The sequence below is a fragment of the Talpa occidentalis genome, unplaced genomic scaffold, assembly GCF_014898055.3.
Source record: "Talpa occidentalis isolate TD23 unplaced genomic scaffold, MPIMG_talOcc4v2.1 talOcc4.10, whole genome shotgun sequence".
In the NCBI taxonomy this organism is placed as follows: Eukaryota; Metazoa; Chordata; class Mammalia; order Eulipotyphla; family Talpidae; genus Talpa; species Talpa occidentalis.
The window spans coordinates 85,034,353-85,058,630 of NW_023600993.1; the positions used below are offsets into that span (position 1 = coordinate 85,034,353).

The 24,278-nt window shown below is 43.9% G+C and overlaps 1 protein-coding gene across 6 annotated transcripts in view; it reads right to left on the minus strand.

Annotated features, from left to right (window-relative positions):
- The window catches only part of PHF20 (PHD finger protein 20), a 125,789-nt gene that overhangs the window by 69,863 nt on the left and 31,648 nt on the right, over window positions 1-24,278 (minus strand). For 4 of the 6 annotated variants that reach the window (XM_054696807.1, XM_054696806.1, XM_054696812.1 and 1 more), the window contains one exon: window positions 14,266-14,380. The exons of 1 other annotated variant lie outside the window; for it this stretch is intronic. In XM_054696807.1, the coding sequence (XP_054552782.1) occupies window positions 14,266-14,348 (83 nt within the window). In that variant the 5' untranslated portion in view covers window positions 14,349-14,380. Of the gene's footprint in view, window positions 1-14,265; window positions 14,381-24,278 lie in introns of those variants that run through there. One more of the 6 variants, XM_054696815.1, reaches the window with a different exon arrangement.

Genomic DNA, 24,278 nt, shown 5'->3' on the forward strand with positions numbered 1-24,278 from the left:
TAGCCCTAAGTTTGCCACAATTTTCCCTTAGAGGTTGGGAATTAAGGCTTTCTTTAACAGCCTTATAGTGGTTCTTTCCTATAAAAATATTCCTGCAAACATACAGCATTCATTTTACTTCAAGAATCAGAACAGGCCTCTATTCTGGCTTAAGGCACACAACAGAAGCAAAAGATTTGCATGCACAAAAGTAACATTCTAATTATGTCATCCCCACTCATTGCTGGAGACCTGGTAATGGAAGTTGTATTTAGTGAAAAACAAAGGGTTGACTATTAAGCTACAGGGAAAATGTGCTGTTTTGGATGCCTTAACTCTTTCCCTATCCCTTCACCACTTCCATTAATCAACATTTAACACTTCTATTTCAGAAAATGTCCTGAATTCATCTCTCCTCTCTACTCTGGTCATTTCTCACCAGCAACAATTGTATAATCATTACCTACAACCAACCCCTAAGCCTGCAAAGGTACCCACAAATGACAATATAGAGACTCAGTAAATATTTGGTGACTGAATAAACACCACTACTTTTCTGTTCCTCTTCTGTTCCTAAGAGGGATCTGACCATGACTCTCCTGCTTAAAACCTCTCTTTTCAGCCTAATCGCCTATCATTCCTGATCTGTTCCCTCTCTGGATTCTCAGAACACACCTGTTCTCTGAGCTCTGAATACTTATGCTCATGCTGTCCTTCAGCCTGTTCTTATCCTCATTCTCATCCTGGAAATCTCATCTTCTAATCTACATTCCTTGCACACACCCTCAACTCCTTGGCCCCTCTCTCTCTGCATAGTAAAATATTCCAACCGCAGGTGAATCAGATTTTCCACATGCTCCACTCCTGAGCCCAGGCAACTGAGCATGTATGGAGAATACACCCAACATGCTGAGGAGTCTCACCTTAAATGATAACCACAAATAGTAATTTGGGAGGGTTGGGAAGGGAAGGGTGACTGGGTGGGAGAAAAAAGGTTATAAAAGTGCCCGAAGTGTCTATATCTGGGTGGTGGTTACATAGGTGCATATATGTATAAAGTCTACAAAGAGACATACTTAAGATCTATACACTCTAGGGAGCCTCCCTGGTGGCCTAGTGGTTAAGTCTCAGCACTAATAGTCTGAGTTCGATCCCTGGCCAGAGAGCTAACCCACATGGCGGAGCAGACCTCTCCTCTCTCGCCTGCTGCTCCCCTTAGTAGTGTATTTCAGTAGATCCACCTGTTCTGCTCCCCACTCTGTCACTGGTGAATTCTCTTACCCCTGTATCTCTCACTTACACTCCAGTTCTTCTATGCGATAAAATAAATATTTAAAAACATGTATACACTCTAATATGAGTTATACTTCAACAAGAAATTACTTATAAATGAAGTTTAAAAAAATACAGCGTCTTTGTTTTCTTATTTCAATGCCTTGAATCTTTATTTAAATGCCCACAAAAATTTATAAAACAAAAAATATCTTTAAATCCAGGGCCTACCACTGACTGCTGAGCAGAAAAGAGTCTGAGGAAAAGGTGCAGTTCAGACAGCTACAGGAGACTAGTTAGGTAGGTACTGCTGAAATCCATAGATCCACAGTTGGAGACAGGGGAATGGAGAAGGGAGATTGAGCCAGGGTGTCAGGATGAAAGTAGCAGCCAGTGTTAGAATCTAAAAGTAGATTCTGGGGCCTCCCTGGTGGCACAAGCGGTTAAGTCTCAGCACTATCAAGCTATCAGCAGCCACCTGAAGCACGAGTTGGATCCCCAGCCAAGGAGCTAAACCACACGGCACAGCAGACCTCTCCTGTCTCGCCCACTGCTCCTCTCAGCAGTGTATTTCAGTCAGTATGCCCGTTCTGCTCCGCACTCTGTCTCTGATGAATCTTCTCCCTCCCCAACCCCCACCCTTACCTCCCTCCACACACCTCTGGCCTACACCCCAGCTCTTGAATGCATAAATAATCTTAAAAAAAAAAATTAGATTCTGCAGGTGAAGGTGCCAGATGATGGGGTGGAAAGAAGGAATCAAAGAAGCTCCAATTTGGGGGAATATAATTCAAAGTATAAAATAAATAACTGCATATTTATGCATGCTAATATATAAATAAAAGATCAATAAAAAGCAAGGAAAATCTAGAAACTTACACAACCAAAAGAAGTCTAAGGAGACATGACTACTAAATGTAATGCATCCTGGATAGAATCTTGGGATAGAAAAAGAATATTAAGAGAACACTTTACAAAATGTGAATAAAGCGTGGACTTCAGTTAGTAATAATACACTTACATTGGTTCATTAATTTTTACAAATGTACCTTACATTTCTATTCTATTAATATGTTAATAGTATGGAATACTAACAGTGTCATATACAGGAATTTTCTATATTATCTTTGGAATTTTTTTACAAATCTAAAACTATTCTAAAATTAAAAGCTTACTTAAAAAATTCCTTGATTACCAATCTCCAGTGGGAACTTTGTGGCACTTAATGGCACCATTAATCCTACCACCTTTCTCACATCCAATCCCTCTTCTATTCTCCTAATTGAAATTCATACCTTATCTTCTTTCCTCAAACCCAAGTACTCTTCCTCCTTGATATTCCATCTCAGCTGAGGACTTTAATTCTTATTTTACTAAAAGGCAAAATCAACCCCAAAATTATTGTCATTACTGGCAGGAATGTAAAATGGTGCAGCAACTGTGGAAAACAATTTGGCAGTTCCTCACAAGGTTAAACAGGTTAATTACCATATGACCCAGGAATTCCATTCTTAGAAATATGAAAACATATGTCCACACAAATACTCATACACAAATATTCATACCAGCATTATTCAAAAGAGACAAGAGAAAAACAATACAAATACAAAAGCACCAGATGAGGTGCAAATACCTCAAATGATGAATGAATAACAAGACATGAAAGAATGCCAATCTATGCTACAACACAGATAAAGCTTGACAATATCATGTTAAGTGAAAGAAGCTAATCACAAATGAACACTTGTGCGATTCTGTTTCTAGGAAACATCCAGAATACACAAATCTAGAGAGACAGGAAAAAGATTGGCTGTTGTCAATTTAACATACACTGTCAGCTCCCAAATTTCTATAGTCCAGAGTTCACACATGAACACACTTATTCAACCATCTACTCAACATCTCTACTAGTCACCTTAAAGAAATTCATATTGAACACGCCCAAATCCAAACTGCTGATTATCCCCATTCCAACATACAGTAATTCTACCAGTAATTACAACCAAAGCCCTTGGAGTTATCCTTGATTCTTGTTTCTCATAACACCATCAGCAAATCTGTCAACTGCACCTTCAAAAAATACCCGACTCTTTGGGCCTTCCCAGTGGCTCAGCGGTTGAGCACTGGGCTGCGGAGCTGCCTGCAGCCTCTGCAGCGCCAGTTAGATCCCCAGCGCCCGGGCGAGGGTCCCACATGGCGCGCAGACCTCTCCTGCCGCCCGCTGCTCCCCTCAGCAGTGTATTTCTGTCAGTCTGCCTGTTCTGTTCCCGGCTCTGGCTCTGGTGAATTCTCTTACCCTCCCACGCTACTGACTGTATGTACCCCAATGCCTGTATAAATAAATAAATAAATCTTAAAAAATAAAAATAAAAAAATACCCAACTCTGATCATCTCTTATAATCTCCATTGCTGTTTTTTTTTTTTAGTTCAATCTGCTATCAACTTTAATCCAGGTTACTACAAGACTCCTGACTGTTTCCCTATTTTTCCCTATTACAACATATCTACATATAATAACCACATATATATAATAACCACATATAATAACCACATATAATCTACATATAATAACCACATATAATAACATATAATCTACATATAATAACCACAGCCGCTTTTAAAAACTGAAATCAAATGTCACTTTTCAGTGACTTCCTACTGCATTTAGAATAAAATCCAAACCACCTATTACAGCCTGACCTTTTTAGACTAATCTATCTCTGGCCTCTCACTCTTTATACACCTTCTACTGCTTGAACATGCCCAACACATTGTGAGCTGGTTGCCTCTCCCTGGAATCCTCTTCCCCTGACATTCACCTGACTCATTCCCTCATTTACTTTGGATCTCTACTCAAATGTCTCCTTGTCAGACATAACTTCCCTGAGCACCCTCTTTATATAACAGTATTCTTCATACACACAAAGTGTGACTCTCTTTCTACCTACCAATATTTACTCCACTTCCTGGCATTTATCACCACATAATCTGACACATACCGGTCTGTTTGTTTTTATCTACCTCTACTAGAAATAGCCTACCTACAGACTGGAATGTCAGCTACTAAGGACTGTCAGAGTCTACATCTGTCCTTATCCACCCCTATCTCCAGCACCAAGCATTGAATGAATGACTTGACATCAAAACATCTTTGTTATGTGTAGGGGCAGGAATGACACAGTGCAGGTCCCCTCTTTGGCTGTGGTTTCCACCACAAGCCATGTTCCCCACCCATTCCCCAAGGACGGGTTCCTCAGCTCCTCACCCACACTCAGCCATGAGCAGGGCATCACTCACAGGTGACTTTAAGAGACTCACTGGCCTTCTTTAGCTTACTTAGTGCTTAACAGCCGCTCAGGGCTTCTCAATCTCAGTACCAGCTTTTGCTTTCTCAGTTGGCTTTTTTCTCTGCCTGGCTGCAGAGAACTTGGCGAGGGTTTCCTCCCTCAGCCATCTGTGGGCTCTTATACCAAGGCCCACTGGCCATGCCTTGATTTTAAACGATACCATCCACCCAGGGTCCCCAAAACCTAACAACCTGCCAAGGTTCCTCTGCCTTTTGGCAGGATAGTCCAAGCCCATCAGTCCAAGTCCATTAGGCCTCTCCCTGCATCAGCACTGGCGAGCTCCAAATCGTGGTCCTTTCTTCCCTGACAATTCAGCTGCCTCAGGGGTCACTGGCTGGTCCTCTCAGGTGTCTCCTCCTCCAGGCGAGGTCTCATCCCGCAGCTCCCAGACCTTATCCATCTCCTGTGCCTCCATGACACATCCAGCATTGTCAAAGGCAAACACAGTCTGCTACTCAGTCCTTCCAGGTCTTCGGAGGGCTCCATACCCATCTGCATGGATCATCCTGCTGACTACGCCAATTGTAGGGGCAGGCATGACACAGTACAGGTTTTCTAATCCAGCAGACTGGGTAAATGAGGAGAGGAGAGTCCTAGAGCCCTCAGTGGCTTTTCAGGCTTTTTTGGGATTTACCAGGTATACAGCAGGCAGGGGTGCTGGGGGGTCGAGACGCTGGTAGGCAAATCTTCACTCTGTCTGGGCTCTCTGGTGATCTCTGATGCTCTGCTCTCTTGTGGTTCTGCTTCTGCTTCTCTGCTTCTACTGCTTTTCTTCTCTCAGCTTCTGTTGGTGTCCCCATGACACTGCCCTTAAAAGCCCAGTCTTAGCCCAGGTGAATCGTATTTACATATGCCCACACCCTAATCCAGGTGCCTGTCATCAGGCTTGCATTTGGGACCACAGGGTTCCGTCATCCATTCTAATGGCAGGAGGGCAGAAAAGCCTGATACTTTTTACCTTACCCTACATTATGTCTTCTGAAATACCCCCATACTAAGTTAATTGTTCTCCCGCAGAAGTTTGTAGATGAACTCTGTACAAGTAAATACCTCCTCAGGATATAATTAATTTCAGGGACTTTATTCTCTGTTCTGGGTAGAGAATATAGGATAAGAATGAAAGCCATACCTTGTCATACAAAGAAGCCACACTACCTGGATTCAATCCTAAATCCAACATTGACTTGATGTACAACCTGAGGCAATGATTTAACCACTCTGACTCTATCTCCTCAGGTATAAAATGGGAATAAAAGTACATAGTACTGTGAGACTAAAAGGGATACAATATGTAAAATCTTTAGACTTATGTCTGGCACAGAGTAAATCACTCAATAAATATTAATTATAAGCAAAGACATAAGCATGAAAATATATGATAAACAATATTGGGTCAGAAACCTAAGTGCCAAGGCCAAATTTCCAACTAGCCTCTAACTTCCTGAAGGACTTATATAGCATTTTTCTTCATTCCAGAGTACCTAGCATAATGCCTGACTGACAGTAGATGGATGTAAGGCTCAGAAATGAAAGGTTGCTTTAAAAGAAAAAAGGGGGAACAAAAAAATGAAGAGGTATGAACCAGGAATTCAGACTTAATCAATGCAAATAATCCCAATGAAAACTATAAAGAAAAGAAAGAAACCTAAAGACATTATGAAACTGAGATTTTAAAAATCCCTTGCACAAGAAATGGAAAATCAAAATCAATTTAAATGCAAGCAAAGTAGTGAAAACATGCCACAGAGTCAGGAAAGCAACAGATAGAAGGCATTTTTCCCCCACTGTGATCAGAAGAACAAAGAAGCCTGGCCTATATGTAGGACAGATGGTGAGCTTCTGACAGGGATGATAAGAATAAGGCTGAAGGCGGCATAACAAGCAGCTTCCATTCTCTACACCAAAAATCATTACCAGGAAATTGCAGGCAGTTCGTTCCCTGGAGGAACTACCCTAGAGGCAGTTAGAACTCTGGAGGTAAAGACGGCTGGCAGGGGCCTCCCTGGTGGCCCTGGAGTTAAGTCTCAGCACTACATTCACTATCCTTACTTCCATCCCGGGCCAGGGAGTTAGCCCACAAATGGAGCAGCAGACCTCTCCTGTCTCACCCACTAAGGGGATCAGCAGTGTATTTCAGTAAATCCACCTGTTCTGCTCCTCACTCTGTCTCTGGTGAATCCTCTCACTCACCACCTGCACCTCTGGACTACATCCCAAAAATAAACATTAAAAAAATGGCAGATTACTCTCTCTACAGAGTAGGAAATTGATATCCAGAAAATTTACCTCAAAGTGACAGGTCCAAAATTAGAACATGGACTCTTATTAATATTCCATTGTGTTTGGTAAGATAAACTTCTTTAAAAAAAAAAAAATTATTTATTTATTTATCTATTTATGCAAGCACTGGGTACAGTCAGAAGCGCGGGAGGGTAAGAGAATTCACCAGAGCCAGAGCGGGGAGCAGAACAGGCAGAAGAACCAAAGTACACTGCTGAGGGGAGCAGCAGGCGGCAGGAGAGGTCTGCGCGCCATGTGGGACCCTCACCCGCGGCCGGGGATTGAACCGGCGCTGCAAAGGCTGCGGGCAGCTTTGCAGCCCAGCACTAAACCCCTGCGCCACCAGGGGAGGCCTGGTAAGATAAACTTCTTTAAGAGCCAATGATATTCAATGATACACATGGAAAACCTAAATCTGTATCTTACAAAATCCCATCTCAAAAAAAAAAAAAAAAATTAAATACTAATTTCAGAATTTCTTTGGGATCCTATAATTTAATAAAAGCTGGCCTGGGGGCTTCCCTGGTGGCACGAGGGGTTAAGACACAGCACTATGAAGCTGTCAGCAGCCACTGAAGCACAAGTTCAATTCCCAGCCAGGGAGGTGACCCCATGGTGCGGCAGACCTCTCCAGTCTGGTCCACTGCTCCCCTGTAGGGAGCAGGAATGGACATGGAGCAGGTTCTTTATGATTCTATGCAGACCAGGTAAAGAAGGAGTCCTAGAGAGTCCTCGGTGGGTTTTGCAAGCTTTTTATTTAGATTTAACAGGCCCATGGCAGGCAAGGGTGCTGGGGGGCCGAGAGGCTGGCAGGCCTTCCAGCCACCAGCAAGTCTTCACTCTATCTGGGCTCTCCGGCCCTCTCTCATGTTCGCTCTGCTTCTCTGCTCTCCTGCATCTCTAGGCTTCTCTTCTTCTTTCTCGGCTTCTGCTGGCGTCCCCGCGACGCCACCCCTAAAAGCCCAGTCTCAGCCCAGGTGAATCCCATCTACATATGCACACACCCTATTCCAGGTGCCCCCCCATCAGGCATGCATTCGACCGCAGGGTTCCGTCATCTATCCTAATGGCAGGAGGGCAGAAAAGCCCGATACTTTTACCTTACCCTACATCCCCTCAGCACTGTATTTCAGTACATCTGCCTGTTCTGTTCCTCACTCTGTCTCTGGTGGGCCCTCTCACTCCCCCTCATCTCTGGCATGCTGTAGGGTAAGGAAAAATGTCAGACTTTTCTGCCCTCCTGCCATCAGAATAGATGATGGATCCTTGCGGTCCTGAATGCATGCCTGATGGCGGGCACCTAGAATAGGGTGAGGGCATAGGTAGATGGGATTCACCTGGGCTAAGAGTGGGCTTTTAAGGGCGGCGTCAAAGGGACGCCAGCAGAAGCTGAAAGAGGAGCAGAGAAGCCGAGAGAGGAGCAGAGCCATGAGAAGAGCAGAGAGACTGTGAGAGAAGGTGGGAGAGCCCAAAGTGAAGACTTGCTGGGGGCTTGGAGGCTGGCAGCGCCCCTGTCTGCCGTGTACCTGGTAATCTAAATAAAAACCTGCAAAAGCCACTAAGGACTGTGACTCCTCTGTTACCCAGTCTGCTGGATCAGAAAACCTGCTCTGTGGCCTTCCTGACCCTACATATGCATAAATAAATAAATCTTAAAAATAAATAAATAAAGGGCCTCCCTGGTGGCGCAGGTAGTTGAACACCGCACTGTGAAGCTGTCCTCAGCCTCTACAGTGCAGGTTTGATCCTGGCCAGCCGGCAAGAATCCCACGTGGCGCAACAGACCTCTCCTGTCTCACCCGCTGCTCCCCTCAGCAGTGTATTTCAGTCAGTCTGCCTGCTCTGCTCCCCGCTCTGTCTCTGGTGAATCCTCTCACCCTCCTGCGCATCGGGCCTATCCCCTGTTCTTGTATAAATAAATAAATCTTTATAAATAAATAAATAAATGAAATAAAGGCTGGCCTGGATGATTTAGAAAGCAATTCTAGAAAACAGATGCATCACTGACTAATTTGTGACCTTGGGCAAGTCATTTTATCTCCCAGCCTCAGTTCCAAACTGGCTTGATACTGGTGATTAAATGATACAACCCTGACCTCCCTGATGGCGCAAGGGGTTAAGTCTCAGCACTATATGAAGCTATCTGCAGCCACCGCAACATGAGTTCAGTCCCAGGCCAGGGAGCTGACCCACATGGCACAACAGACCTCCTGTCTCGCCCGCTGCTCCCCTCATTAGTGTATTTCAGTGGCTCCACCTGTTCTGCTCCCTACTCTGTCTCTGGGGATGAAAACTGTCTCATCCCTACCCCCTGCACCTCTGGCCTGCACCCCAGTTTTTGTATGCATAAATAAATAAAATAGTTTAAAAAAAAAAAAAGAATGAATGCAATGATATATTATCACAGATCAAACTTCTCTAACACAAAGCTGTTAATTCCTACAAAATTAATTATAAATTCAATATAATTTATTTCAAAACTCCATAGCCTCTTTCAAGAAACTAGGCAATATAAAAATTCAAATATAGAGGGCCTCCCCAGTGGTGCAGCGGTTGAGCACTGGGTTGTGAAGCTGCCCGCAGCCTCTGCAGCGCTGGTTCGATCCCCGGCTGCTCCCCAGCCACCGGAGGAGGGTCCCACATGGCGCACAGACCTCTCCTGCCGCCCACTGCTCCCCTCAGCAGTGTATTTCAGTCCTTCTGCCTGATCTTCTCCCCGCTCTGGCTCTGGTGAATTCTCTCACCCTCCCGCGCTTCTGACTGTACCCAGTACTTGTATAAATAAATAGTTAAAAAAAAAAAATTCAAATATAAAGAACAAAGATCTAAGACTACAACATGGAAAATATAACAAAAATGGGTAAAACCTGGGCCTCCCCGGTGGCGCAGCGGTTGAGCGCTGGGTTGCGAGGCTGCCCGCAGCCTCTGCAGCGCCGGTTCGATCCCCGGCTGCTCCCCGGCCAACGGAGGAGGGTCCCGCATGGCGCGCAGACCTCTCACTGCCGCCCGCTGCTCCCCTCAGCAGTGTGCTTCGGTCCTTCTGCCTGCTCTGCTCCCCGCTCTGGTGAATTCTCTCACCCTCCCGCACTTCTGACTGTGCCCAGTGCTTGTATAAATAAATAAAAATTAAAATCTTAAAAAAAAAAAAGGGGTAAAATGGGCCTCCCTGGTGGCGCAGCGGTTGAGCGCTGGGTTGCGAAGCTGCCTGCAGCCTCTGCAGCACCAGTTCGATCCCCGGCCGCTCGCCGGCCACCGGAGGAGGGTCCCACATGGCGCGCAGACTTCTCCTGCCGCCCGCTGCTCCCCTCAGCAGTGTACCTCGGTCCTTCTGCCTGCTCTGCTCCCCGCTCTGGCTCTGGTGAATTCTCTCGCCCTCCCGCGCTTCTGACTGTACCCAGTGCTTGTATAAATAAATAAATCTTTTAAAAAAAAAAAAGTATTAAAAAAAAAAGGGTAAAACCTGCCTTAACAGATATCAAGACTTATTTTAAAGCCATATCAGTTAGATAATGCTATTAGCACAAGAGAAACATAAATTAGTGGAATAGAACAGCTCAAAACAGACCCATACTATGGGATTTGATATATAGAAATGGTATTGCAGATCAGGAGAGAACAGATGGACTATCTTACAAATGATGTTGGGCCAATTAGTTACTCATATAGTGAGTTAGAAGTGATAATTAAATACTAAGTAATTCCATACATTCATCAATTCAAGGTAGATTTAAAGAATGGAAAACCAAAAGTTTTAAGACTTTTAGAAGAATAGTTTTAAATCAACCAACAGGGAAGAAGAATTTCCCCCCTCTCCCAAAAAACAAATATCACAGTTCAATACCATTTTTCTTAAATTAGAAAAATTTTTTTTAAAGATTTATTTTATTTATACAAGAACTGGGGTACAGGCCAGATGTGCGGGAGGGTGAGAGGATTCACTAGATAGAGAGTGGGGAACAGAACAGGCAGACGAAATACACTGCTGAGGGGAGCAGCAGGCGAGACAGGAAAGGTCTGCTGCGCCATGTGGGTTTCTCCCCGGCCAGCCAGGATGGAACCAGTGCTGCAGAGGCGCGGAACAGACAGCTTCACAGTGCAGAACTCAACCGCCTGTGCCACCAGGGAGGCCCAAATTAGAAATTTTTAACTTAGGTGCCATGAAAGATATCATAAACAAGTTGAAAAGATGAGCTACAAACTGATAGATTCGGCAACACAAATTGACAAAAAATTGTAATCCACAATATATTACTAAAACATTTTTAAACATCTAAGAGAAGATAAACAATCTAGTAGGAAAACAGACCAGAACAAGTCACAAAAGACCCATATTAAAAGATGCTCAATCTCACAAGAAATAAGGACAACACAGAAAAAAGCAAAGTTTCATAATCAAAAGATCAGCAACACTATAAAGTGGCAAAGAATTGGTAAGAATGTGAAGACAGGAAGTTTTTATGTACTACTGAAGGGAGTATTACTTAGTGGAAGCATTGTGGAAAGCAATTTAGCAATTTCCAGTAGAACTGAAAATGTGTATCTCTTATTACTCAACAAATTCACTAAAGTAGAGCTTATCAAACTGCAGTTCATGACTCATTAGCAGATTTCAAAATCAAATTAATGTTTCTTGACCAGCAATTTTGCGTGTATGTTAAAGAAACACACACACACATAGAAGGAAAACATCAGCATATAATGTATATAGTAAGGTTAAGTACTGTTTCATAAATTTTTTGCTTCAATTAAATTTATTATGTATATGGGTAGGTACCACACAGGTTTGAAAATATACTTCTTGCTACAGATTGTGATCAAAAAAGTTTGAGGGCATGTCTCCCTGGTGGTGCACGGGTTAAAGTCTCAGCGCAATCAAGCTATCTGCAGCCACTGCAGCACGAGTTCAATCCCCGTGCGGCCAGGGAGCTACCCACTTGGCATTGCAGACCTCTCCTGTCTCTCCTGGTCCTCCCCTCAACATTGTATTTCAGTCAGTCTGCCTGTTCTGTTCCCCACTCAGTCTCTGGTGAATCCTCTCACCTCCCGCACCTCTGGCCTATAGCCCAGTGCTTGTATGCATAAATAAGTAAATCTTTAAAAAAAATCATAAAAATATGATACATGACCAAAAAAAAGAGAGAAAAGAAATAAGCAATATGATCCCACGTTTTTTAAAAAATACACAAAAAAATTACATTATTTATGGATACATATATATCCACATATATAGAAAAAACTGAAAAAATGGACTGAAAAGATTCAACCAATTTCAGGATGCTAGTTGCCTCCACATGTATGAGGCACGTAGTGTATTTCAGTGGCTCCACCTGTTCTGGTCCCTACTCTGGAGAAAGGGGAATTGAATTGGGAAGGGTATAAATGGCACTTACAATATATCAGAATTGTATCAGAAATGCTTTATGTTTTATTTCTAAAAATACAAATAAAATTTCAAATGTTAATATTTAATAATTCTAAATCACAATTACACAGGTTATTTTATGGTTACCTGCACTTTTTTACTTTTTCTGTATTTTACTTTTTTCCCCAAATATAAAAAGAATTCCTTCCCCTGGTTAAGTAGTCTTCAAAATACCAAGAGAAACTGAAAAAGGAAACAGTGATAGCTAATACAAACAGCCTACAGACAACTAAGTATTCAAAGTGTCTGATTCCGGGCCTCCCTGGTAGCGCAAGAGGTTAAGTCTCAGCACCATGAGGCTATCTGCAGCCACTACAGCACAAGTTCGATGCCTAGCCAGGGAGCTAACACACATTGCACAGCAGACCTCTCCTATCTCACCCGCTACTCCCCTCAGCAGTGTATTTCAGACAACCCACCAGTTCTTCGTCCCACTCTGTCTCTAATGAATCTTTTCATCCCTGTCCCCCCTGCACCACTGGCCTGCACTCCAGGCCAGTGTTATTGTAAACATAAATAAATAAATCTTTAAAAAAAAAAAAAGTATCTGATTCTTATGTCAAACCTCCCAGCCCCAAAAGGCAGCAAAGACATTTCCTGCCCCAGCTACTTTCCTACTTCTCTACCCACATTCCAGATGAGTTTGTCTAATATGAGATAACCCCCCAAAAGGGCTAACTCTTCCTTATGAAAACTCAGAAAGATATGAGTTCTGAAATCCGCCTTTTTACTTCCATCACTGACAAACGACCAAACTCTAGGATGGCCTCAACAACCATCATTTTATATTTTATAAGACCTTTCCCCATATATTCTAATATTTCTTTTTTTTTGCACAGAAGGATTTCAGCAGTTTATTTTTTTTAATTAATAATAAATTTTATTTTTATATTCCCCATACAATTTCAACCCCCCCATTCTGACCCCAGTCCCTCCCCTCCTGCCCCCCACCCCCCAAGAAGAGTCTCTGGTTCATAGTTTTTTGTTGATTTTGATTTTCACTTTCTTACAGTTATTCATTTTCCTGGTCCCTTATTTAAGTTTTCTAGATTCCTGCTATGAGTGAGACCATCCGGTATTTTTCTTTTTCTTTCTGGCTTATTTCGAATATTTCTCAGAAAAACTCTGCAAGGATGATATCATTAGCACCCACATTTACAAATGCAGCTGATGTTCCAGCAGCAAATTCCCAGAGGTCACAAGCCAATGACAAAGTCAGAACCACAAACCCTCAATTTTTTTTTTCTTAAGATTTATTTATTTATACAAGAACTGGGTCACAGGTAAGAGGCACAGGAGGGTGAGAGGATTCACCAGAGACAGAGCAGGGAGCAGAACAAGCAGACGGACCAAAATACACCGCTGAGGGGAGCAGCAGGAGAGACAGGCGAGGTCTGTCCTGCCATGTGGGTATCTCCTTGGCTGGACAGGAATCGAACCCGCACTGTGGAGGCTGCAGACAGCCTCACAGCACTGAGCTCAACCCGCTGCGCCACTGGGAAGGCCCACAAACCCTCAATTTTTTAATCTAATCAGCCCTACCATGTGGTGACTACATCTCAGCCAGACAACACACCCAGAAAACAAGATTGTTCCAATCTATCCCCTTCTTCATTCTTCTGTCCCTGATCTCTCTCTCCTCTTTTCTTCCAGTCAGACAGTCAAGAGCAAGAGAGCTGCCAATATTAACTCTTCCCTTTCCTGTAACTTCTCATGCTTTTTTTCCATAACTCCTTCAGATGAACCAGCAAAAAGGAGAAACAAATATAAACAAAAGGTCACAGGATGATTCCGGTGACGCAGGGATCCTTACACCAAAGAGAATGAACATCCCATAGCTCTATATTTTAGTCTCCTCCTAGGGAGCAAGGAAACACTACAGAAAAGCCCAGGCTACCCCATTTATTGGTGCTACCAAATTCCTTTACAGAAGGGATTTAATTAACAGAAAAATGTAAAAGTACCAGTTTTTTAATCGGTCCCGGGCTTCCAACTGGGCTCCCACTTCAAAGCTGATTCCTCGTCTGTTAGGTGGATGCTTTGTCATTTTCAGTCATCAACGGGGCTGCCTTTATACTCCTGAAAAAGCCAATTAAATATTTATGAAACTTAGGCAAACTCTGCCCAGAGTGTAGCATCACTCACTACACATAAAGACAAACAGGCATTATTAAAACACAAAGCTCCAGGAAACCCTGTCAGCACACTTTCACTCCAGCCCTCATCCTAACATAGGAGTCCCTCCAATGGTTCCTTCTTCTCCTTTATGCAGTATTCTGTGGTCTCTGGAATTGTGAGGCAACCCTCCCTCAACATTGCTTACCAAGGACTCACCTCTTAGGGGCACCCCCTCAGAACTCCAAAAAACAATTGCTCTCAGGATTAACTACATTTGCTGATGTATTCAATTAACATCTGCTGAAAGTCTCAAGGAAAACAGTCAAGACCAAAAGGGGCACGGTCCCTGCACTCATGAAGTGCGACAGTCCAAGGAGAAAAGACAAAAATCAGCCATTAAACAGACAAATGAAAAAATTGCAAGTTGTAGGCGCGCAGACCTCTCCTGCCACGCGCTGCTCCCCTCAGCAGTGTACTTCGGTTCTTCTGCCTATTCTACCCTCCGCTCTGGCTCTGGTGAATTCTCTCACTCTCCCGCACTTCTGACTATACCCAGTGCTTGCATAAATAAATAAATAAATCTTTAAAAAAAAATTGCAAGTTGTAACTGCTCTGAATGCTAAATATTATAAGGGGAACAAACAAATGGTGAGATATTAATTTCTGGCCCTGCTTTTGGGAGGATGGACAAGAAAGATCTATTTATACTTTCATCTATATTTTCTGCCCCTTTTTTAAGACTATTCTGACCGTTTATATTTTCTGAAGTAATTCTTTATCAAGGCTTTGGATACTGGAATTGGTGGTCATCTTCTATATGAGCAAAATTTATCTCAGAGGGGCCTCCCTGATGGCACAGAGGTTAAAGACACAGCACTATCAAGCTATCACCAGCCACTGCAGCACAAGTTCGATCCCCAGCCGGCCAGAAAGCAACCCACATGGAGCAGCAGACCTTTCCTGTCATATCCGTTGCTCCCCTCAGCAGTGTATTTCAGTAGATCTGCCTGTTCTGCTTCCCACTCTGTCTCTGGTGAATCCTCTCAGCTCCCCCGCCACCTCAGGCCTACACCCCAGTTGTTGTATATGCATAAATAAATATTTAAAAAAAAAATAAGTAGTCACTCTGAGCCTCCAAGGCCCTTCAGCAGGCCATATCCATACAGCAGACTACTGCTGACTGAACTGTCTCCAAGTAAACTTTGTCTTTTGACAACCTACAATGCCCAAGTAATGCCAGAGTATTGCCAGGGCAACACCTGCCTCATACATGGGACACAATCTTTGCAATGAAGGAAGGTGAAAAAAAAAAATCACAAAAGTAGTCCTTATGTCAGATACATAACAGCACCACATCTGAGGAAGAATTTACTTGCAATATATCACATGAAAAGGCACAAACAACCTTACATTACTCTGAGCTCCACTAAAACCCATGCATTAAAGAAAAAAACCAAAACCAAAAACACGTTGGAAATAAACTGTTTTTTTCAGTTTCCTGGATTTTAGTTTTTCACAACAAAAATTTTCTACCAGGGGCCTCCCCGGTGGCGCAGCGGTTGAGCGCTGGGTTGCAAAGCTGCCCGCAGCCTCTGCAGTGCCGGTTCGATCCCCGGCTGCTCCCCGGCCACCGGAGCAGGGTCCCACATGGCGCGCAGACCTCTCCTGCCGCCTGCTGCTCCCCTCAGCAGTGTACTTCGGTCCTTCTGCCTGTTCTGCTCCCCGCTCTGGCTCTGGTGAATTCTCTCACCCTCCCGCGCTTCTGACTGTACCCAGTGCATGTATAAACAAAACAAACAAACAAACAAATAAATGAATAAATAAACATGCCTCTATTAAAAAAAAAAAAAAAATTTTCTACCAGAAAAGTAAAATGTGGGCCTCCCCGGTGGCTCAGCGGTTGAGCGCTGGGCTGAGAAGCTGCCCGCAGCCTCTGCAGCGCCGGTTCTATCCCCGGCCACCAGGCAAGGATCCCACATGGCACGCAGACCTCTCCTGCCGCTCCCCTCAGCAGTGTGTTTCATCAGTCTGCCTGTTCTGCTCTCTGCTCTGACTGATGAATTCTCTCACACTTCCACGCTTCTGACTGTACACCGTGCTTGTATGAATAAATAAATAAATCTTTAAAAAAAAAAAAGTAAAATGTGATGTAAAAGATGAATTATCAACTAAACAACCCATTCTGAAAGGATGATATTGGGGGACACACAAACCAAAGCAAGGCAGGAATTACACCTATAATTAAGGAAACTAAAACCTAATAACCTGGAAAGCTATGATAGCAGGAGTGTTCTGATTATCTGGACCCTAAGAAAGGAAGAGTCAGAGGTTCAACAGGATTTACCTAAATACCTAACACTCTACAGATAAATGAGATATCAAATCTAACTATAAGTATTATCCAATCAGTTAAAAAAGACTTCACTTTGGCTTGCCTGAATTAGCACCTCAAATTATCTTTATCTCTAACTTCAGGCAAATCAGGCAACATTCTGATTAATAGCTGGTCTCCCAGATTTACGAAAAGGTGATGCCCAGGGCCTCCCTGCTGGCGTAGAGTTACATCTCAGCACCATCATGCTATCACTGCTGTGGTCTGAGTCCATCCCTGGCCAGGGAGCTGACCCACATGGTGCAGCAGACCTCTCCAGTCTCGCCCACTGCTCTCCTCAGCAGTGTATTTCAGTAGATCCACCTATTCTGCTCCCCACTGTGTCTCTGGTGAATCCTCTCAGCCCCTGTACCTCTGGTCTATATCCCAGTTCTTTTATAAATAAATAAATACATACATACATACATAAATACATAAATAAGTACATAAATAAATCTTTATAAAAAAGTTTTAAAAGGTGATGCCCAGTAAGCAGCAAGGCAGAATAGAATTGAATACTCACTGGGTAGCTATTATTTGTCAGACTTTATGCAGAAGGACAGCCCCCTTTTATACATGTCACATAATGTACTGGGGTTCAGTGACTGGCCAAGAATCCCCAGTTCCACCCCTGATTAGCTGAATAAATGTGGGCAAATTACAGCAGGTCCTCAAATAACATTATTTCATTGTGTTGCAAGGAGACTGACATGCTGCCCCCGGTGCCAAGAGGTCCCTTCCAATCAATATCTAATAAAATGATGGATCTGGTTTCCAAAACCCCACCCACAATATTAAATGAAGATGTACTGTGCTTACCCCCTCTGTATGTTTCTTCTCTGTAAAATAGGGATGATAGCAGTTTCTATCTCCACGAAGTAGGTGTGAGGATTAAATGAGATAATCCACTTAAAGAGCACAGGGCTGGTACAAAGTAAGGACTATACAGTTAGTAATTGTTAATAATTATATTAACACAAATGAGAAACCTAGGCTTAAAATAACCTGAACAAGGTTCAGGTGCTAAGAGACAGGGCCTAAAACAAAAGCCCAAGTCTGCTTGACTTCTGCTAGAATTCTTTCCATCACACAACCCTAGAAATCTTTCACTAAAATACAGAAGAGAGGGAACAAGGGAGTGAATAAATTAAGATGAGCAGTTATTCCCAATGGCATAAGCAAACCAATTCCTCTTTAGACTAAATCGTCAGGTCTTTCTAATCATGAACTAAAACCTGTCTCATGATTGATTCTGACCCATTTGTTTGTAATTTGACTCTTTGGTATCACACAAATAATGTCTAAGGACTAATCTGGTTTTCATATACCATTCCCAATCTTCCTCTCCCACTCTGGGTGGGCAGAATTCATTTTTCCCCCACATTAACTCATTCAACAAACCATTAGTGAATCAGGCATTGTGTTGGAAATTAGCACTAAACATTCCAATTCAGTTCCTACTCCAGTTCACCCAAAACGACGAACGCTGAGAAAAGGTGAACCAGCTCTAATAAACATAGAAAGGAGGGACAAGAGGGAAATTATCTGCAAGTCTCAATTTGACATCTAGGGGTCTCCCTGGTGGCACAAGGGGTTAAGTCTCAGCACTATGAAAATATCTGCAGCCACTGTAGTAATAATAAATAATAAAAAATAAATAAAATCTTTAAAAAAATCATTTGACATCTAACAAATAAGAGTTCGAGACAGAAACAATTTTTTAATATTTTTTAAAGATTTATTTATTTATGCATACAAGAGTGGGGTACAAGCCAGAGATGCAGGGGGTGAAAGGACCCACCAGAGACAGAGTAGGGAGCAGAACAGGCAGATGACTGAAATACACTGCTGAGAGGAGCAGCGGGCAAGACAGAAGTCCACCACGCCATGTGGGTTTCTCCCTAGCTGGCTGGGGATCGAACTCGTGCTGCAGAGGCTGTGGATTGCCCCATAGTGCGGTGCTCAACCCCTTGCACCACCAGGGAGGCCCAATATTTATTTATTTATGCATACAAGAACTGGGGTGGAGGCAAGAGGTATGGGGGTTGAGAGGATCCACCAGAGAAAGTGGGGAGCAGAAACAGGCAGATGTACTGAAATACACTGCTCAGGGGAGCAGCAGGAGAGACAGGAGAGGTCTGCTGCGCCATGTAGGTGAGCTCCCTGGCTGGCTGGGGATTAAACTCTGAGCTGCAGTGGCTGGCAAAATAGCTTGACAGCGCTGTGTCTTTAACCCCTGCACCACCAGGGAGGCCCCCCCAGAAACAATTTTTTTTTTTAATAGAGGCATGTTTTATTTATTTATTTATTTGTTTGTTCATTTGTTTTGTTTATACATGCACTGGGTACAGTCAGAAGCGCGGGAGGGTGAGAGAATTCACCAGAGCCAGAGCGGGGAGCAGAACAGGCAGAAGGACCGAAGTACACTGCTGAGGGGAGCAGCGGGTGGCAGGAGAGGTCTGCGCACCATGTGGGACCCTCTTCCGGTGGCCGGGGAGCAGCCGGGAATCGAACCGGCGCCGCAGAGGCTGCGGGCAGCTTCGCAACCCAGCGCTCTACCGCTGAGCCACCGGGGAGGCCCCAGAAACAATTTTTTAATTACATAAGAAATACATTTTTATTTCTCGCATTTAGTGTAAAACACAAAATCCATAAATTTTTATCAAGATGCAGAGTTAAGATTCTACAGCTTTTAATTTATACATCCTTCATTACCTTAGCTTTTTCTTCCAAAAATCCCCAGCTTCCAGGATAAAAGGATAAGGGAACATACAACAGGACTTCCAAAGAAAACTGAGAGAAAAAATGCTGATGCGATTTGTATTTATGAAGGATCTATTTTAAGGACCTTGGCAGGACTTCAAAAGACTCCTTCTTTACATTTAAATTTCCCTACAGTGGGAGCCTACACAGGAGCCTACACATTTAAATTTCCCTACACAGGAGACAGCCCAGTTTATTTCCTTAAACATCGCATTCAGTCACTATTCCTACATCAGCAATAATGAAAACTTTAAACATATAGTTTTTATTTTTTTAAAGAATTATTTATTTATGCATGGGCCTTCGTGGTGGTGCAGCCGTTGAGCGCTGGGGCTGCGAAGCTGCCCGCAGCCTCTGCAGCACCGGTTTGATCGCCAGCCAGCAACGGTCCCACATTGCACACAGATCTCTCCTGCCATGCCCACTACTTCCCTCAGCAGTGTATATAGTCAGTCTGCCTGTTCTGTCCCCTCTCTGGCTCTGGTGAATCCTCTCACCTCCCGTGCTTCTGACTGTACCCAGTGCTTGTATAAATAAATAAATCTTAAAAAAAAATTATTGATTTATGCATACAAGAACTGGGGTACAGGCAAGAAGTGTGGGGGATGAGAAGATTCACGAGAGAGAGTGGGGAGCATAACAGGCAGATCTACTGAAATTCACTGCTGAGCGGAGCAGCAGGCGAGACAAGGAAGGTCTGCTGTACCATAAACATACAGATTTTTTTTTAAAAGATTTATGTATTTATACAAGAACTGGGGTACAGTCAGAGGTGTGGGACGGTGAGAGAATTCACCAGAGACACCAGGGAGCAGAACAGGCAGACGGACCTGCTGAGGGGACACTGCTGAGGAGAGCAGCAAGTGAGGCAGGAGAGGTCTGCCGAGCCATGTGGGTTTCTCCCTGGCCGGCCAGGAATTGAACCCGCAGCTGCAAAGGCTGCAGAGAGCTTCACAGCACAGAGCTCAACCCGCTGTACCACCAGGGAGGCCCTAAATATACAGTTTTTAAAGGATACTTTCACAACAGAGAAAATAACTGCTACACATGTGACGAAGAGCTAACTTCCTTTATTCACAAAGAATACATACAAACCAAGGAAAAACATGTCAAGTAATTAACTTATAAAATAATTCTTGGGCCTCCCCTGGTGGTGCAGGCAGTTGAGCACAGTGCTGTGAAGCTGACCACAGCCTCTGCAGTGTGGGTTGGATCCCAGCCGGCCAGCGAGAATTCCACGTCACAGCAGACCTCTCCTATCTCGCCCGCTGCTCCCCTCAGCAGTGTATTTCAGTCAGTCTGCCTGTTCTGTTCCCTGCTGTGTCTCTGGTGAATCCTCTCACTCTACCGCACATCTGGCCTGTATCCCGGTTCTTATATGCATAAATAAATTTTTAAAAATCTTAAATAAAAAAATAGTTCTTATTAAATATAAGAGCAGGGCCTCCCTGGTTGCACATGCGGTTTAGTGCAGCATTGTGAAGCTGTCCGCAGCCTCTACAGCGTGGGTTCGATCCCAGCAGGCCGGAGAGATACCCAAATGGTGCAGCAGACCTCTCCTGTCTCACCCACTGCTCCCCTCAGCAGTATATTTCAGTTAGTCTGCCTGTTCTGTTCCCCGCTCTGTCTATAATGAATCCTCTCACCCTCCCGCACATCTGGCCTGTACTCTGGTTCTTGTATGCATGAATCAATAAATCCTTATATATAAATACATATATATGAGCAGATTGAGGGAGCATGAGAATACTTCAAAGGTCTACTAAGTGTGTTATTATATCCACATAGCCTTACCCTAAATAAAAGGAAATATAAACCAAAATAACAATTTTTCACTTCTCAGGCAAAAAAAATTAAAGGTAGGATACCCAGTGTTTGCAGGGATGAGAAAAAAAGAATATGCCATACACTGTAATAGCAGCATAAACGGGAAGTCTTTCAAGAGACAACTTGGCAGTATCTACAAATAAGCACATACAGCAACCAGGCATTCCTACTGTCAGCAACTGATCCTATAGATCCATCCCCCAAAGTCTGCCAAATTACCTGTAACGCTGGTCACTATAATTTTATAGCTTTCCAATTTCTGCAGCTAAAATGTACATCAAAAAAGGCCTTAAAAATGAATTGTGGGGCCTCCCCGTTGGCGCAGCGGGTTGAGCGCAGCGCTGTGAAGCTGTCTGCAGCCTTCGCAGCGCAGGTTCGATTGCCGGCCAGCCAGGGAGAAACCCACATGGTGCAGCAGACCTCTCCTGCCTTGCCTGCTGCTCCCCTCGGCAGTGTCTTCAGTCTGTCTGCCTGCTCTGCTCCCCACTCTGTCTCTGGTGAATTCTCTCACCCTCCCGCACCTCTGACTGTTCTTGTATAAATAAATAAAAAGAGAGGAAAATAAATGAATTGTGGTTCATCTATATAACAGAATGTTGTACAACTATTAAAAGAAATAATGGGGCCTCCCCTGGTGGCACAGGCTGTTGAGCACCGCGCTGTGAAGCTGTCTGCTGCCTCTGCAGCACCGGTTCAATCCCTGCGGGCCAGCGAGGGTCCCACACGGCGTGGCAGACCTCTCCTGTTGTGCCTGCTGCTCCCCTCAGCAATGTATTTCATCAGTCTGCCTGTTCTGTTCCCCACTCTGTCTCTGGTGAGTCCTCTCACCCTCTCACACATCTGGCCTGTACCCCAGTTCTTATATAAAATAAATAAATCTTTTTTTAAAAAAAGAAACAATGATAATCTGGAGGTGCTGATATGGAAGACAACACATCCAAGATATTTTGTCAAGTAAAAAAAAGGCATGACACAGAAGCATGTATATGGTATTATCTCTTCAACAGAAACATAAAGAATTGTTATAGCATATGCATAAGATGATGTAGAAATCACAAAGAATTTAGAAATTGTCTACTTCCTTTAATGAGAGGTACAGAGCATGAAAATTTTTGTTTTCATTTTTTTATTACTTTTTTTTTAATTTTTTAAAGATTTATTTATTTATTTATACAAGCACTGGGTACAGTCAGAAGTGCGGAAGGGTGAGAGAATTCACCAGAGCCAGAGTGGGGAGCAGAACAGGCAAAAGGACTGAAGTACACTGCTGAGGGGAGCAGCGGGCGGCAGGAGAGGTCTGCGCACCATGTGGGACCCTTGCCGGCAGCCGGAGATCGAACTGGCGCTACAAAGGCTGTGGGCAGCTTCGCAGCCCAGCGCTCAACCACTGAGCCACCAGGGGAGGCCCTCATTTTCATTTTTTACCTTTCCTTATTACTCATTTTTTCTAACTTTATGAATGTATTATTTTTTGGTCAGCAGGGATTATCTAAATGGTGAAATTTTTTTATTTTAAGATCCATTTCCATCCATTTATGCATACAAGAACTGGGTATAGGCCAGAGGTTCCAGGGGTGAGAGGATTCACTAGAGACAGAGTGGGGAGCAGAAGAGGTGGATCTACTGAAACACTTTGCTGAAGGGAGCAGTGGGCCAGACAGGAGAGGTCTGCTGTGCCATGTGGCCATGTTGATTAGTTCCCTGGCCAGGGCTGGAGAACTCATGGCCCACAGTAGGTGGTGAAGCACTGAAACTTAACCCCTGTGCCAACAGGGAGGCCCCAGATGTTGAAATTTTATTTATGGATTAGTCTTTTATATTTCTTCATACTTTTTTTTTTTTTAAGATTATTTATTTATTTATTTGTTTATTTATTTATACAAGCACTGGGGTACAGTCGGAAGCACGGGAGGGTGAGAGAACCCACCAGAGCCAGAGTGGGGAGCAGAACAGGCAGAGTGATGAAATACACTGCTGAGGGGAGCAGCGGGCACGGCAGGAGAGGTCTGCGCGCCATGTGGGACCCTCGCCGGCAGCCGGGGATCGAACTGGCGCTGCAGAGGCTGCAGGCAGCCTCGCAGCCCAGTGCTCAACCGCTGCGCCACCAGGGGAGGCCCTATTTCTTCATACTTTTTAATGCTACTTAAATATGCAAATGTCCTTCATTTCTTATACTGTATTACTGGATCTTCACAATCTGCAAAAGATGTTGTGAGGGCTGAAAGTGATGTTCCAATGGTAAAGAAATGAAACTGAGGTGCAGAGAAGTTGCAGAGGGACTAGCAGCTGTTAAGTCTTCCAAGGCAGGACACACCCTTTCTATCACAGGTAACAGGATTTTCCCACTACTTGAAGGCCCTTCCTCTGTCCCCCACCGAAGGTGTTGCTATGCTTAGATTCATGTCTTTTAAACTATTTTTTTTTTAAACAGAGGCATGTTTTATTTATTTATTTATTTGTTTGTTTGTTTGTTTGTTTGTTTATACATGCACTGGGTACAGTCAGAAGCGCAGGAGGGTGAGAGAATTCACCAGAGCCAGAGCAGGGAGCAGAGCAGGCAGAAGGACCGAAGTACACTGCTGAGGGGAGCAGCGGGCGGCAGAAGAGGTCTGCGCGCCATGCGGGACCCTCCTCCGGTGGCCAGGGAGCAGCCGGGAATCGAACTGGCGCCGCAGAGGCTGCGGGCAGCTTCGCAACCCAGCGCTCAACCGCTGCACCACCGGGGAAGCCCAGATTCATGTCTTTAGATATATTTAGATGATTTGAAATCAGGAAGATGAAGCAATTGGATGTTTTTCAGGTGTTGCATCAAAATTATATTATATAACAATTAAAAATATTTGACTTTTCAGAGAGGACAAAGCCTGACACTGTCCCAGCTGTTGGGAAATTGGAACA